Genomic DNA, 17,148 nt, shown 5'->3' on the forward strand with positions numbered 1-17,148 from the left:
GTTAAAGAATGAAAACAAAACCTCTAAATTCTTGCAGAGTTTGCTTCTCTGAGCAAAAGCAGTTGGCATGGCTTTTCTCTACTCTAATGTAAATGGTTGAACAAACTCAGGCTGTTTTCCATTTTGCCTCATGACATGAAAACATGAATCACTTTTTTTCCTAAATAAGCCTTAATGTTTTTCCTCTTACAACTGGAGGAAAAAATGAAGTTTCATTCTGCTGTGTTTTTAACATGAAGTAATAATATAATTTACAATGAAAAGTTCAATATGTCATATGAACCCTAGAATCCATGTGCTAAGGTAGATGACAATAATGACTTCCTTAATATTTTGCTTTGACTTCCTTAATGTATTACTTTATGAACAGATACGAAGGATGTGTAGAAAGGCAATTGTATTTGTCCTTCCTTTTTGATAAGCTTTAATATTGAAATGAGCACTGAGGTGTGCCTAATTATATGCCCATATCTGAAAGATGAAATACTTACCCTGAGAATCTTTTGCTAACATTTAAAATTCTTAGGCCCAGACAGCTCTTGTTTGCACACAATGTATTGTCCCCAGTTAATAATTCAATTACTCACTAAAACAGGTTTGGCCAAAAAGGACAAGTGTGGTGGCCGTACCTTGGAACTTTTGATATGGTGTTTATTACATATGAATAAAATATGTTAAGGAGGTTTGTCTTAATACAAAGTTAATCAGATTTGGCTTATTATTTCTATTGGCTCCTTGTGTAGGAGTGTTTGGACATGCCACTTTGCATGCTGGGGCAGCTGATGTTTGATGGTGTTAGCTTATAGCTTTTTGTATTCTTTTAAGAGAAGTGTCGTGTTCATCAGCAGGCCAAGGTGAGTGTGTGTGCAGGGTTTCCCACAGTGATTTAGGTAGAGAAATGTGTGTGGGGCAAACACACAAAATTACTGTGTGCTGCACTGATGGTGCACTGTACCCTGATGGTGCACACAGTTCAGCTGTTGCCAAAAACAGCTGTTTAGCAGCAGCAGAGCTGAAAAGAGTGTATAATAGATTTCCACTAAACCTAAACTCAAGTCAAGGAGGGACTTTTTGTGGTTGGGTTAAGCTTTGGAATATCCACAAGCAGAGTTGCTGCAAGTCAAAATTTCATGCTGCCTTTCCACAAATGGCAAAACTTCAGAAATCAGCACGGTGGTGATTGCAGAAACAGAATTTTTGAAGCACCTGGTGTTGAACTGTCTTTGCTTTTACTGAGAGAAGTCAATTTAATGATGCCTTAAATTTTTGGAAACTCTTTGACTAGGCTGAGAGGAATGTACTCAAAGTCTCAAAACAGATGCTGGGCATTTTAGATGAGGAATTGCACTCAGCTCACTTCTTTTCTAGTTGCCCCCATACATGCATTCATCTTATATTTCCCCCAAGTTCCAAAATATGTTCCTCTTCACATTTTAATGGAGCTTCAAATGTGTGGGCTTTAATTAAAATAAGCAAAAGAAAGGGTTGGGGATGGTGGCTGGGCAGCTCTGCTGCAGTCAGAAGGAGAGTCCCAGTTTGCAGCTGGGTCCAAGCAGTGGGCACAGAAGTGAGCTCTTCAAAGTGACAGTGCCCTTGAATGAAAACAGCCTGATGGAATGGAGTGGGGACATTCAGCATGGGCTGGAGACCTGCCCCAGGAGTTGGATCAGTATGTCACAGCATATCCACAAAGCACTTGTGGAAAGTAAATACCTACTGGGGGGGCTGCACATTCATTCAGAGGCAAATACACCTTTAAAATACAAGATACAACAAAATGTCAAGTCAAACAGTAGAAGTTACCAACAGTAGAAAAGTATAAGCTTATTTTAGGGAAAGTGACACACCCACACTTAGAGGGAAAGAGCTGTAGTGTGTCTTGGTCACTTATCTGAAAGGCAGCAAGCTACCCGGCCAGATGAAACCAGATATTTTAGCTAGTAGGCAATGTTCCTTTCCTTGCTGTACAGGTTCCAAACCCACAGTATGACAATAATTTTAAACTTTTTGTAAACTCAGAACCACTAAACTAGACTTCAGTTTCTTATATGGTTTACATACACTACAGATGTTTCTGTAATGTTTTTTAACATGTTATTGTCCAGTTTAAAAATCTAAGTTAGCATTGCTTTAAGTACCTTTCCTTACTGAGTGGCTAAGGTAGCCCTGTGTGCTGTGCAGTACAGAACTTCTGCTACAGGCTTTTCTTAAAAAGAATATCCAGAATTGTGTGTTATCCTCTTCAATGACTGGTTTCTCTTCTTTAAGTGGAAATCTAGAACACTATGATAGGCTCTATTTATTAAGCTTCTATGTCATATGTGAAATTTTATAAGTGAATTTTTTTTTTTAAACCATGTAATTAAGTTTTGAATGATTTCCAGATTTCCCATGTGTGATTCTTTTTATTCTTGTAGCTCAGCAAAAACCTAGCCTGTGGGATGCTCCCATCTGGTCTGTTGTCTCTTGCCTTGGAAGAGCTGAGAATTGATGTGAGGGCATCCCAGACTCCCCGGGCAGCTCAGCTGCCTGTCAGGCCAAGGGGAGAGGCCGCTGTTGGATCTGTGTGAGGCACTGAGGGTGGGCTGAGGGCGTTTTCCACTGTGCCTGTGGCAGCAAAGGGGTAAAAGGTGATTCAGTAGTGCTGCCTGAAATCTGGGGCCTGGCTGCTGAGATTGGACCCTCGTGTTCATGGAAACAAACAAGTTCTGTGTCATGCGTATTGTACAAGGCTGATGTTAGGGTCCCCTACAAATGAACTAATAATACTATTTAAAATTAGTGGGCAGAAAAGAACATGTAGATTTAGGGCTTGAGGTACAGTGCTAGGAGTAGTTCATTATCTCACTCTCTTACCTCTCTTTTTGGGTTTCCCCTCTGATTTGCAGATATGAATTGAGATTTAAGGTTCTTCCATTTCTAAGGATGAATTTTATTTATTTTCCAGAATTGAAAGGGTTATAGACAACAATACTACAGTGAAGATGGTTCCCATCAAGATAGTTCATTCTGAGAGCAGCGCAGAGAAGGAGAGTCGGCAGAGCCTTGTCAGTACCATGGAGCCTCCTGCTTTACCCAGTGGTTTGGAAAAGGACCAGATTAAAACACTCAGCACTTCTGAGCAGTCCTATTCACGATTCTGTGCTTACACCAGGCAAGGTGTAGAGCCAGAGCCAGAAGCCAGAACCAAACCAGTTGACCCTCAACCAGCTGAAGAACCTGGGAGCAACTTGAAGGACAGCAGTGCTGCCACGCAAGCATCCAGCTATGTAAAGGCCAAAGAAAAGACCTTAGAAGACTGGAAGTCAGAGGAACTGGCCAGAGAAATTGTGGGAAGAGATAAATCTCTAGCAGACATACTAGATCCTAATGTGAAAATAAAAACAACAATGGATCTGATGGTTGGAATATTCCCTAAAGATGAACATCTCCTAGAAGAAGCTCAGCAGCGCAGGAAGCTTCTGCCAAAAGTTCCCTCTCCAAAAATTTCAGAAGAGAAGTGAGTATTACCTTCTGTAAGCTCCTATGTCTTTGTAAGCTGCTATCCAGAGTGGGTCAGTATTCCATGGGGGCTGGAGGCAAGTCTTCCTTCTGTGGAGGTCTTTTATGAGACTTCTGTGATGAGATAGTAGTCAAGCATGTACTACTAATGATACCATTAATGACAGAAACAACAGTGTTGTGCAGTATGAAAGATTTCCAAGACATGGTTGAAAGCCAATTTTTGACAACTTAAGAATTAATTAACTTTTGCCATTTCATTGTGATTACATATTTTACCAAGATCATCCAGTCTAGTAACTGGATAGAAAAGGAACAATATTCTTGCCTTTTTATGTGATGAAAATTTGTGATGACACCTTGAAGCAGGCATGAGGCATTTCCTAGAGGTGAATGAGATCAAAGAAAGAAAATAATTTAATTCCATCCACATTGATGTTCTGGTTTTTTTGTTTTCTTGGTAGAAATTATCTGAAAAGTTGTATCCTTCTCAAGAAGTTTGATTTGCTAATCAAAAAGTTAAATACTTACATTGTGCTATCCAAATCCAAAAGGATACTATCTATGACACTGAGATTTTTTGCATTTCTTTGTAAAATGTAACTTTTCATTTTGTTTCCAGATGCAATATCTTTGATGCATTTCAGTTCTTGTAATGATGTATGATTGTCTGCGTGGTTTCAGTTTTAACTTTTCCTGAGCATGTACTGAATTCATACAGATTTTATTCTCAGTGTTTATTTATCTTATTTATATAGGTAATGGTTTTCTCTTGAACCCTCTGCTTTGTTGGGAAAATGATGGCTCTAAAACATTCTTCTTTCTTTCATTGATAAGGGTGTCAAGGCAGTTAATGAAAGTTTTGACTATTTCCCAGGAAAGAGGATCAGAGTGCACCATCTGCCATCTCCCTGACAACCAATTCTACTTACTACAGCACATCTGCACCAAAGGCAGAGCTGCTGATTAAAATGAAGGACATGCAGGAGCAGCAGCAACAGCAGCAGAGTGAGGATGATTCTGAAGATGAGCTGGATCATGACTTGTCAGAGAAGAAGGTAGAAGACATTTCTAAAAGTGTAATGGGAGGCTCTGAGTGCTGTTCATTGCATTAACTGAATTTGTTTGACTAAACAGCCTCCAATATAAGGTCTTCTAGATGTGCAGGATCAGTTGGAAAAAATCAGCCTCTTTTGGTTCTGGGGGGTTTTGTGTTTGTTTGTGGAGATGAGTTAAGTGTATACCTGTGAATTTAGGTACTTCATATTAGGTGCTTCTTGCAACTTGTGTGTTTTGGAAAGTCTCAAAGGGAGAAGTCCCTTGAGGGACTCTCAAGGGGAGAGTCCCCTTCTTTAAAAAACCTCTTGAGGAGGTTTTTTAAAATACCATTTTTCATTTGAGGTCCTTCTCTTTTCTCACTATGTAAAAAGAAACAGGAGTGCTTATGTATCCCACTGAAGCTGGTGGTGCTTTTAGTTGTTCCAAATTTTTGAAATTTAGGTCCAGAATTTGGGTTTGTCTTGAGAGAGAAGGAGCATGCAGACACCTTCTTTTTTATTTTTTTCCTCCCACTTTGTTTTCATGAACAGCAGAATATTTCTCCTGCCTCCCAAATTAATAATGATTGTGGGAGATAATTAGCCTGGTGGATTCATTGGAAATTGCTTGTCACAAGGGAGGGAAGCAGTCTTCTCATTTATCTCCATCCTTTGGTGTTTTATTTCTGAACAAAGGTCACCAAAATTCCTTAGATACTACAATGATGATCTGACATTTGTGTGGTAGGAGAAAGTGTTGTCCTGCAGTAATATTATTGCATTTATCTCAACGTGGCACAAAATATTTTAATAATTGTCCCCAGTATGGATAAGCTGGAGGAAATGTTCTGTTTGATCAAGTAGAGTGATGTAGTTTAACTCTGTTTACCTAAGCCAGTAATGCAGTGGTGTGCAAACCTTTTCTGTCCAAGTCAGCTCTCTGCTTAAAAATCAGCTCCCGGGGTGTACTTGATAATCCAGTCCCAAAGAAATGATTTTGAATTATTAGGACTGTATTTAGTTGCTAAGAATGAGAGATTTCCACCTGTGGTTCAGAGCAGGCATGGCTGGCACTGCATTTGAGGGGGCTCTTGTGTTTGTTTACCTCTGTGTTGTTTGAGCCCCCCTCTGCACCATTCCATGTGCTGTGTACTGCCAGGGCTTGGTGTGCCTGCAGCAGAGCCCTTCCCTCACCCTCTTGCCAGACAGCTGCTGAATCCAACAGCTGTGCTACTTAGACAAATTAGAGATTTCATTTCATTTTAAATGATTTGGTTTTATCTGGTGCCACATGTGACTGTCACATTCATGATTTTGCTAGAATTAGTTTTGTTCTCATTAATTACAGAATAGGAGGGAGGTAAAATTAAACCTTTCTTGTTTGCTCAACAAACTAAATACTAAAACTTTTATAAGTAAGAGTGCCATTTACTTTTTTTTTTGTTTCTTAACAGGAAAATCATGTTTACCCTTTCCATACTTCTCCATCCATCCCCCAGCTTCAGTATATACCACTAATCACATGACACAGGAAGGTTTTCATGGAGGGCTTTTAGCAGAACCCTCCCGTCTTCTCCTCTATGTTGTAGCACACATGCCCTGCTGCTTGCTTCTCTCCCTGCTCTTCCACATGGAGATGGAGCACTCAGTTCAGTGGGCTTTCATCATGGATCTTGTCAGAAAACATATAAAACTCTTTATAAGTGGGTCAAGGCATCTTCATTAAATGGACAGAAGATGCAGCTTGGTCCAGCTTCTCACATTTGGCAGCAGTTTAACAAGGGACCTGAACATTTCAATGGCACACTTTATGACTTCAGTAGTTTTACATGGGCCATATGCCCAGAACCTGTTTCTTGATTCCTGGAAAATGGTAGTTCTGTTATGAGATATTTTAATTGCAGTCCACTGTGGAATGATTCCTGTATTTGTCATTCTCTGCTCTGCAAACCAGAAATGTGGGGTGATATTTTTTACTTTTGAAATAAGTATTGGATTTTCATATAGAGTTGTTAATTTTTTAATTTTGATTTTTTTGAGCTAATCCCTGTATTCCCAGCTAGCCCAAATGGAATGTGTGTGTCTTGTGTACTGAGTTTAATGTAGGTTTACCACAATTATAAAATACTGATCAGATTTTGAAGATGCTATAAGAGTGGTTTTTATAGTGAGGAAAATCCATTTATTGCTGTGTAGAAGTTTCCCCTTTGCCCTTAGGAAAATTTCAGCAACTGCTGAAGAGTATAATTCATGTATACCAATTTTTATCTGGTTTGAGGCTTGAATTCCTTAGGAATGGGGTGGTGAGCTGAAAGCAGAGTGTAATTTACACAAAAGCCTGCCAAGCAGTGAGCCACCTGAGCAGTGCCGTGCTGAGCCGCCTTCTGTGTTGCTAGTCAGATCAGCAAGAATCACTTTATTGTTTTCTTGTGTACTGGTACAGCATTCACAGCTATAAATTATTCATCTGCCAGCCTGAAAATGTAGACTGCAGCTCTTCTGGCTCAGTAGATACTGAACATAATACAGGTTTTCTGCTGTTTAGCAAAAGGATGTAGTGAGTTCACAGCTGCTGCATGCAGAGGCTGCTTCATCTGGGTCTGAAGCAATCAATAATCATAATCCAATTCTTAATAGATATGACAGTCTTAGTATTTATGGCCGCCTCACCTGAAAAATTGGTGCTTTAGAGCTTAGCTTCAGCTGCAGGGATGTTACTATACAGGATGTTACTGGGAAAATGGCTTCTTTCTTTTTTAAAGACAGAACTGAGAGAGTTGATCTGGACTGGCAGACCAGATCAGTAAATGCTGAGCAGCTATGGCTTTTTTTTTTAATTAAAGAAAGTTGCAGCATAGCTGCAGAAGTGAAAAAAAAAAACTGACATAATAACATAGAGCACCACAGTATCCTGCTGTGTTTGAAATGGTGAAACAGCAGCATAGTGCATGTCATCTGAGGGAAGTCAGAGTGTAGCACTGTGACCTACATAATCCAAATCAAACTGCATTTGCATTCAGAGAAGGGGGAAAAAATAAAATCCTGTAGATTAATCAGTCAGTAAAGCAGGCATCTGTAGAACTGCTTACTACCTTAATCTTTTGGTCACCAAGACTAATAGATAACCCAGATCCAGATTAACCTGCTGGACTGAGTACATTAAATCAAAAAGGAAAAAAACCAGTGTGGATAATCCATGGGTTGAATTTCTACTTTCAAAAAGGCTGCTGCTTTTTCACGGTGTAGTTGCTTTCTGTTAAGATGACAGACTTTGTTTTGTGCTGGTTTTTGTTCCCAAAATAAATTGGCAATGACTGTCCAGTGGCCTCTGTGAGTAGCAGCTGCTATCAGTATGTTTCTCAGTAATCATGAAGGCTTGTAATCAGATTTGCATTTAGAAAGCAGAGTTCCTAAAGAATGTCATGAACAATTTAAAAAAGAGAGCCGGGGTACTGTGAAATAATGACTATTTTAAAGGATGTCATTTTCATTCAGAATTTGCACTGAGGTGTATGTTTAGAGAACTCTTTGGAAATTTTTCTTACCTGAAATTAGCTGAATACCAAATAGGCACGTACATTTAAATAACAAGGCATTTTTAGGGTGTGAATGATCTCAGAGTCGACAGCTGGCTGAGCTAACTCACACTTGTGCACCAAAAGCTAATGGGCATGTGAGAAACAAGAGCTCTTGCCCAAATGCAGGGAGGTACAGAGGGACCACAGGTGATCAAAGGAGATCTGGATTCTTGGTCTGGTTTCTGCTGGTTCTGCACCTGATGTGCTTTTCTAAGGCAGTGCAAGTGTACCTCAGGCAGTGGGGACTGCAGTACAGAACACCCCAAAGTTCAGGTGAGGCTGTGTATTCACCTGGCCCAGGACAGTGATGCTTCTTTGGTCCTTTGGCAGAGCCACTTTGCACAGCTTTGTGCAGAGCTGCTTTGTACACTACAGTAGATTTTATTCCCTGTGCCCTAGGGATTATGACTACCCTGCAGAAATGTTGTAAAGCACTGTTAATGCGAAGATTTTCTGAGTGGAAGGACTGCTATTGGAGGAATGCTAATGTTATGCAGAAAGGAAAAGAAAGCTTGACGGTGCCCTAGTTTTAACTGCATCAAGTGGAAAATATAGGATTGTTTTTCTAGTACTGTGTATCTTCCTAAGTGTAGCTCTTCAGCAAGGTGTTATGGACCTGACCTGATATTTAGAGACACAGACACGTGCTGTACTTTCTGCTGTTCATAGCAGCTCTAAAGCTGCTCCGAGAAAAAGCAGGAAGGCTTCTTGGTAGGGTGAAAAGACTTCATCTTTTTCCACAATGGTAATTTGCTTTAGCACAGGTCTTTAACTGAGCAATGTGCAGCTATGTCCTGAACCTTTGAATACAAAGATACAGACCTTTGACACAGGCAGGTATTTATTTGTAATGCACTCATTGTCAAAGCCTCATGGAAGTCTGAAATGCATTAAAGTGCCAGCTGACATGACTTTCAGAAGTAGGGAAAAAGGCAGTAGTGCTAATAAATTCTTATCTCCTTTATGTTCCACAGCAAGAACTTATTGACAGCATAAGTCGGAAGCTGCAGGTGCTGAGAGAGGCACGGGAGACACTTCTGGAAGACATCCAAGCAAACAATATCCTGGGAGAGGAGGTAGAGGCCATTGTGAAAGAAGTCTGCAAACCAAATGAGTTTGACAAATTCAAGATGTTTATTGGTGACCTTGACAAAGTGGTCAACCTCCTGCTGTCCCTGTCTGGTCGTCTGGCTCGGGTGGAAAACGCCCTCAATAACCTGGATGACAACACCTCTCCTGAAGAACGGGTGAGAAGGGCCAACAATAATATTCCTACATTTAGGGAAGCTCGTGGGACAGGGGAGTTTGCCTGGTTTTGTTTATCTAAATTGCAGCACTCAGCATGAGGGATGGTATGTGGATAAATTTCTTAAGACTTTTTTTTTTTTAGATTTCTTAAAACTTTCCTCTTTGCCTTCTTTTCTTGGAATACTGAAATGGCTTGCTGAGAAAAAGTGGATTTGGGGTACAACATACTAGAAAACAGACTTCTTGGCAGAAGTTTAAAGAAAATGAGAATCTGCTGATAAGAGCATAAAAAGGAGGCGAACAAAAATATGGTAACAATTCAAGATTTGAAAAGGAGTGTTTGTGCTGTAATGCAGAAAGCTTGCAGACTTCTTTATACTCAGTGAGGATCTTGATACAAATCTATAAGGTTGTTAAAAAGTAAATGCTTCTCATCTACTACAGCTTCTTTCCACAATGCCTAGTGAGGAGCAAGAGCAAGAAACAACAGAAGGACAAGCCTTTAAAAAAAAGCAGGGGAGAGGGGGGAACAGGGGGAGGCATGGCTTGCAGCAATTTTTGTAACTTCAAATCCCATCAGACCTTACCTAGGAAGGAGAGAGATAGCAACACAGATATGCACCAAAGGAGAGATGTAGATCCTGTGAAACCTGGGCTAAAATAAATAGAGAGTGTGGAGGGGGTGTGTGTTTGGAGTGAGTTTAGCTTCTACGGTTAAGTGAATGTGAAGCAGGATTTTTGGCTTGTAGCTGTGCACTGAAATGCCAACAGTCCACCAAAATGTTGTAACAGAATTTTTTCCACAGGCTGTGGCTTCATGTTGTTTCTTTTGCCTGTTGCATTATTTCACACATAAGAACCAGTAAGTGCTGGGACTGATCTGAAGCTGTGCTTTTGCTGTTTGGCCCCAATATACTTGATTAATGGCTGTTCAGACTTCTCTGTGACTGAGGTGGAAAGGAAAGTATTTGACAGCTTATTAAAAGGGCAGATCAAAGCTTCTGACACTTGGAGAAATTTAATCCCTCATTATACTTTTTTCTAAGTGTGGTTTCAGTTGTGTGATGGGGAAGGAGCTACCATGATTTGAGTACATAGAAACACAGTCTGAGAGCTGTGATAAAAATAGTTTACTGGCTGGATGTGGAAAAGGAAGATGGTGAGGAGGTGGTGTAGTAAGGACAATCAGAAATTGTCTGTGTGTTCTGATGTGAAATTTATACTGACAGAACTCCAAATCCCTAACATATTTCAATCACCATTCATCTTCACATGCACTGACACCAATCTTGCCATAGTAACACCAGGAGAGATCCATCAGGACTGAGATGAGCCCTGGGGAGGAAGACTTGGGGGTATTGGTGGATGAAGAGCTCAGCATGACCCAGCAATGTGCACTTGCAGCCCAGAGAGCCAAACGTGTCCTGGGCTGTATCAAAAGCAGCGTGGCCAGCAGGTCAAGGGAGGAGGTTCTGCTCCTGAGACACCCCTGCAGTGCTGCATCCAGCTCAAGGGCACAAAACACCACAAGGATAGGGATCTGCTGGAACACGTCCAGAGCAAGGCCACTCAGTTGATCAGAGGCCTGAGCATGGCACAAGCAGAGAGGTGGGGCTGCTCAGCCTGGAGAGAACACTATCAGAGAGGTCTTAGAGCAGCCTGCCAGTACCTAAAGGGGGCTTACAAGAGGGAGTTTTTACAATGGCATGCAGTGATAGGACAAGAGAGAATGGCCTTCTGGTGAAGGAGGACAGGTTTAGATAAGATGTTAGGAAGAAGTTCTTTCCTGAGGGTGGTGAGGCACTGGAACAGGCTGCCCAGAGAGGTACCCACCCTCCTACCTGGAAATATTCAAGCCCAGGTTGGATGGGGCTTTGAGCAACCTGGTCTGGTGGGAGCAGGGGTTGGAACTGTATGATCTTTAAGGTGCCTTGCAACCCAAACCATTCTGTGATTCTATGAAATGTATCTTGAAGTGTTGAATTCAGACTGGTGCTCGTAGCTCTTTTGGTTGTCCTTTAGTATTTGTCCTTTTAGTAGGTCAAATGATAAAATGTGGTGAACCACTTACATACCATACAAACAAAACAGAGGATTTTGCTTCCATTGTTGGGGAGTATAATCCCAGTGACCACTGATTTTTCTTTCCAAGATGATGTTGTCTAATAAACATTGCTCTGATAGCTTTCCACTTTCTAGGAGCCAGCAACAGCTTACCAGACTTTCTCAATAAAAGCAGTCAAATAATAACTGCTGAGTTAATACTTTGTCAGATGCTCTGCTGTGGGTCTTTTTTTTTGCCACAGGGAACAGTATCAGGTATTTCAAGTTGAGCTTCTAAAAGGGGCTTCATCTGAAGAGCTACCAGCCCCCTTCCTCTTACAAACAAGGCCAGTGTCTTCTCATTGCTTGCACTTTGTGTCCACATCCTCTTGCATTCTGGCTAGTTACTGCTGCTCAGTGTGCACACACCTGCAAGGCTGCCCTGGGAGCAGTTTAGTCACACTTCTGGGTTTGAGGCTGTCTGCTACTTGCCCTGGTGAGCTCAGGAGAACTTTTAGTTCCATCTCTTTGCAGCAGATAATTCTGCTTGCGACTTGCAGTGAGATTTTTTTCCCCTGGCATAAGCTCAAGGGAAGATTAAACTTTTTTCTAATAGTGTGTGATTTTTCTGATTTGTCTTCCATAGCTGTCTTGAATCCTGAGTTAATCTAGGCTGTGTATTTTAAGTACATTGAGAGCACAGATCTGAAAACATTTCACTCTTGAGCAATGGTCTGTCTGTAGAGTCAGCACAGGATGCATGTGCAACTCTGACAGGTAGGTTTATTAAAGATCACTAGTCTGTAGCCCCCTTTGTCTCATACTTCCATCTTGAAAAGATTGTTTTATATCCTACAAAAACATTTCTCTATAAATCCTTCAGGCTTAATAAACAGCATGTGTGATTTAACAGTAGGTGCAAATTAAAAAGATGGACACATTTATTAGAACAGACTGAGGTTTATTTGAAGAAAGCTTCTCAAAGAAAATTCATCTCTGAAGCAAAGCTAGAAGTTATGGATTGGTACCTCTTAGGGACACTTTTTAATTAAGTTCAGACACCTGTACAGAATTCTTGATGTCAGAGTAAGGCAGCCATACTCTGTCACTGGAAAAAAGCAATCACTTGTAGGCAGACATCTGAAATGGGTTGGATTGGTGGTGCTCCTGTCTCTCCATGTACTGCCAGAGGGCAGCCAGGTGATGCAGGTGGAACTGCTGGCTGTGCAGACAGGTGATGCTGGGGGAGAGGCTGCTGTCCTCTGCTGGCCTCTTTCTCTTGCTTCCCTTTTGCCCTTCTGTGGTCTTGCCTCAGCTTTGACTCTTGCTCACATCTGAAGACCACAGGACTTCACATGTCATTGGAAAGGCTTGTGGGTGCAGCAGAATTGCTCAATACAGTGTCAGGAGCTGTGTAAGGACAAATGACTCCATTGGTCTGTTTCTGGGTTCTGGAACCACAGCTGTGCCAGTGCTGTATGGAAGATGTAAGACAGCTGAGTCCTAATTTGAATAACTATTCTTCAAAGGCAACTCTATTGTATACAGCTATTTATAACTATTAAATAGTAAAGGAATCTTTGAAGTAATGCTTTTGTGGCCAACAGAAAGTAATGGTGTGTTTTTCATTGATTTACTACTATTTTTTATCAGTTTGTTAATGCATTTTATTAGTCTAAATTTTAAGGTGTGTTCTTTTTCCACCTTTCTAAATATTCAGGAAGGTCTCTGTAGCTAAAACCAGCTTGAGAGAGAATTGAACAGTGAGGCTGTTGTCCCAGCCTAGTGAACCCAGTGAATTTTGAACTGTTTTTCTTTTCTCCCAAGCGGACGCTGGTAGATAAGCAAAAGCTGCTGACCCAGCAACACGAGGATGCCAAGGAGCTGAAGGAGAACCTGGATCGGCGAGAGCGCATCGTCTTCGACATCCTGGCCAACTACTTGAGCGAGGAGAACTTAGCAGACTATGAGCACTTTGTGAAGATGAAGTCAGCCCTCATCATCGAGCAGAGAGAGCTTGAGGACAAGATCAAGCTGGGGGAGGAGCAGCTGAAGTGTCTGACTGACAGCCTCCAGCCTGAGCGGCTCAAATAAGGGCACAGTCCAACCAGCAGTGGGAAAATGGGAAAGAAGGAAAGGATGGGGGAGTTTCCAAGTGTACAAATGAGTCTCTTGGCTTGCTTGAGTGTCTGGTAGAGAAACAAGTGCACAAGAGAAAAATAGCTCTCACTACAGCAATAATGCTCTCTTTCATTTTTTTTGAATGATGTATTTAATTTTTTTAGAACACATTTTTATTGCTGGACTCTACAGCTGTTCCTCATTGCTTAAGTTCCAGAAAGCTCCACAAAAGGGGAGAGACTCTTAACCTTTCTGCTCAGTATGTTCAAAGTTTGTGGCAGTTGTGCATGCAAACAATGGTTTTTAGAATAGGTTGTATAGTTCCTTTATGTTCAGATGCTGCACAGTCTGCTGGAAAACCCTACAGCAACTCACAAATGCACACACATTTAGAAGCTCTAAATTTAGTGGGTTTTTATGTTTTTTAAAGACACATTAAATAGGGGAAGCATGCATCTTATAGCTAATATATTCAGATTGCTGAAATGCAGTGTCACTGATCCTGTGGCATCAGACACTTTTTTGTAATATTGTATATAGGATGGCACTTTCCCCATGCAGAAAACAACTTCAAAATCAGTCTAATTAAATGCTTCTTAAGCAGCTTGCAAATCACCTAATGCCTACCTAGATGAAGATTTTTTTTTAATTATTTTGCAAGACATTTGTACACTCTTAATGCAATGCAAGTGATTTTCTTTACCAAGTTGTACTTGATTTAAGAAACAGGCTGGAAGTACTGTGCTGATTTTATTCAAAGCATTTTTCATCTAAATTATTTACAAGGCTCGTTTGCTTTTTTGTGCTTTTTTTATGCATGTTTTTATTCTTCTTGTCCCAAACCCACTACACTTCATGGAAATAAATGTAGGTTAAGGACACTGCTTGTGTTTTTCTTCTGGTTGCTCAACATTGTGATGGTTTTATATAGACAATTAAGTTATACTGAAGTTGACCTACATAATGTTGTTTGTTCCTCTTTCTCAGACTACCAAATGCAATAGAAACAATTCTGCTGTGTAAATACTGTGCATTACTTGGAGCAACTCTGTGTTGTAACTGTGAACAAAAGTGGGACTGTTTGCTTGTTTTTTCCATTGAACAGTGCTAAAGGAGAGGATGTTAGTTCACAGTATCAGATCACTAGTCTGATCTCATAATACTGCCATTGACTTAGATAGTTTCCAGTAGCTCTAAAAAGAGGTGCTAACTCATGTTTGCAGCACATAATGGGTTATGCTGACTTGCATAGATACCTGCAGTAAGATTCTACAGTGTCTTAAGTCTCAAGTTCTATGTTAAGATAAAGTTTTGCAGGCAAAGAAAGTCTGGGAAGACTTTGTGTATATGCCATTTCCATTGTCCTAAGGGAAAGATTTATCTCTCCTCAGACAAATAGATTCCCCAGCCAGAAGCCATTTTCAAGGCTGATGTGAATGCCAGTCTGTAGCTAAGCAGGTTGAAAATACAGTCAGTTGTTGAAAAGAGAGCAAAGACTTCTTCCCACTACTCCTGCAGTATGGCAGCACTCATAAGAGTTTTTCTGTCCTTCTTACCTGAATCCTCTCTTTTGTGGGGAGAGAACTGGAAAGGCACTGATCAGTGAATTCCTTGTGAGTTGGGGAACTGGAGAACAAAACTCCTCTGGAAGCAGTTCCTTTACAGACAGGTGCAAACATGAAAAGGACTGTTGCCCCCACACACACCCTTATCGTGCACTACTTTGTATACCTGGACCAAATTTTAATTGAAATTATGTTGATGTGCATCAGTTGAGGTCAAATGGAGCTACCATTTTACAAGACCTACAGCTGACCTTAGTTTCGCCCTCCTAGTTCAGAAATGTAGTCTTCTGGCATCTCACAGTTATTTGCTGCTATGTTCCCAGGACAACTGGTCCCTTTGTCCTTAAACCTATCCCTTAACCATAACAAACCCAAAACTAAACATAAATAAATTATGCTTGTCTTAGCTTGGAGAAAAGTGTGCATTGTTTTATCTGTGGCATTTTAAAAATTTTACATATTGTGGTTGCTCTGAAATGTGTATGTGAAATGTGAAGAATAATATAATTACAATGTGTTTGTATACAGTACTTTGATTTAGATCTCTGATAAAAGGTAGCAATATTGTGAAAGCTATATCTATTATCCTTTTCACAGAACAGTTGTGTAGACACTAATATCTCCTTTCCTTTTTCAAAACTTTTGAAAATCACTCACCCTGGAAACGTGAAGATGGTGGCCTCCCAATGTTATATGTAAATCTGTAAATAGCTGTACTGTTGCTTTTTGAAAAAAATCTGGTGCTAATGTTTTGCCTTTGGCGTCCTGGGGATGGCTGTTCCTTCATCCTTTGTTGTTCTCAGTTCTAGATCTCTTTGTATAGTGAAAGATTTCCACAGTGCTTCTCCAACTGTTTGGATCCCGCAGCCCAGAGTGAAAGTGTACAGTTTTCCTGCCTGACACTTAACATGTACCTACTGACAAATGGTATTGCTTGACTTCGAGAAAATAAACTGTATATTTCAATGTAGAGTTAGTTTTTGTGTGCAGTGTTAATGTCAAAAGCTTCTGCTTTGCTTTGCAGTGTTGGCCATCTCATGGTGCCCATCAATAGTGCTTTTCAAGGCCAGGCCAGTTATCTTGTGGTCTGAAGTAGTTTGTTGTCTTTGTACAGCTTATTTAATGTGTTGAGTAATTAATCATTCTCAAGTTCCCAGTGTAAGTACCAGAAATGTGTTTGTGTCTATTTAATATTTTAAGAGTGTGAATATCAGATGGCAGAAAGATAAAATGTGTTATGGGGTCGATAAAACAAATGGGTCTCTCACCACTTAGAGAGCACATCCTAGGGGAGCAGTTTAGATTTTCCTGCTTGGGCAATTCCACTGTTTCAGCTTCATCCATGTTTAGAATGGATACTTCCTACAGAAATATCCAAAGTCAGTGGTGTGTGAGATTTTCTGCAAGAACAGATCACTTGTGAACTCTCCAACTTGTAACAGACTTTCACAGAAACTTCAGTTTAATGGGGATTCTCAGGTTAACTGCAGTCTTCTGCCTTACTGGGAGACACTGGCAAGTATGCACAAATTTATAGTAGAGGTGACCACAGATCACAGAACCATAGCTTGATCCTGGAAATTGTCTGTGATTGTCTGTGAAGGTCTTTATAAAATCTGAGAAAAGGAAGTTAGGGAAAGAAAAATACTTGGATATTTGTAGGATTTTTCTAAACTTCTTTTCACCCTTCTTCTCCCTCTCTTTGTACATGCTCCCACCCTTGTGCCTGTTTTTGTGAGCATTAGGTATAATCCAGAGGAGTAACAGTCTAGTTTTTGTGTACTATTTGCATTTTTTTTAATTGCCTTCCTTTAAACTGAAATTCAACTCTGTTTTTTCTCATGGGATACTTGAGACCTTCAGATTTCAAAGGAGTCACCATTTCACAATGTTCTTTCCTAATCAAGTTCTAGTGATTAATTTTAGTGTACTTGATTGTCTCAGTTTTTACAGCTGAAGTAACCTGTTGGCAACCGGTAGCTCTAGCAAGCCCTTATGAGATGCAGTAGAAAGCAGCTCCTGCTTTAGTGGTGTCTGCTCATTCACTGCAGAAGT

General features: G+C 40.5%; 1 protein-coding gene across 4 annotated transcripts in view; it reads left to right on the forward strand.

Moving 5' to 3' along the window:
- The window catches only part of SHROOM2 (shroom family member 2), a 117,982-nt gene extending 101,919 nt beyond the window's left edge, over positions 1–16,063 (forward strand). For all 4 annotated transcript variants that reach the window (XM_059493746.1, XM_059493742.1, XM_059493743.1 and 1 more), the window contains 4 exons: positions 2,948–3,499; positions 4,379–4,559; positions 9,091–9,363; positions 13,235–16,063. In XM_059493746.1, coding sequence (XP_059349729.1) covers positions 2,948–3,499; positions 4,379–4,559; positions 9,091–9,363; positions 13,235–13,501 — 1,273 coding nt within the window. In that variant the 3' untranslated portion in view covers positions 13,502–16,063. The remainder of the gene's footprint in view (positions 1–2,947; positions 3,500–4,378; positions 4,560–9,090; positions 9,364–13,234) is intronic.
- The last annotated feature ends 1,085 nt before the right edge of the window (positions 16,064–17,148 follow it).

The sequence above is a fragment of the Ammospiza nelsoni genome, chromosome 2, assembly GCF_027579445.1.
Source record: "Ammospiza nelsoni isolate bAmmNel1 chromosome 2, bAmmNel1.pri, whole genome shotgun sequence".
Lineage (NCBI taxonomy): Eukaryota > Metazoa > Chordata > Aves > Passeriformes > Passerellidae > Ammospiza > Ammospiza nelsoni.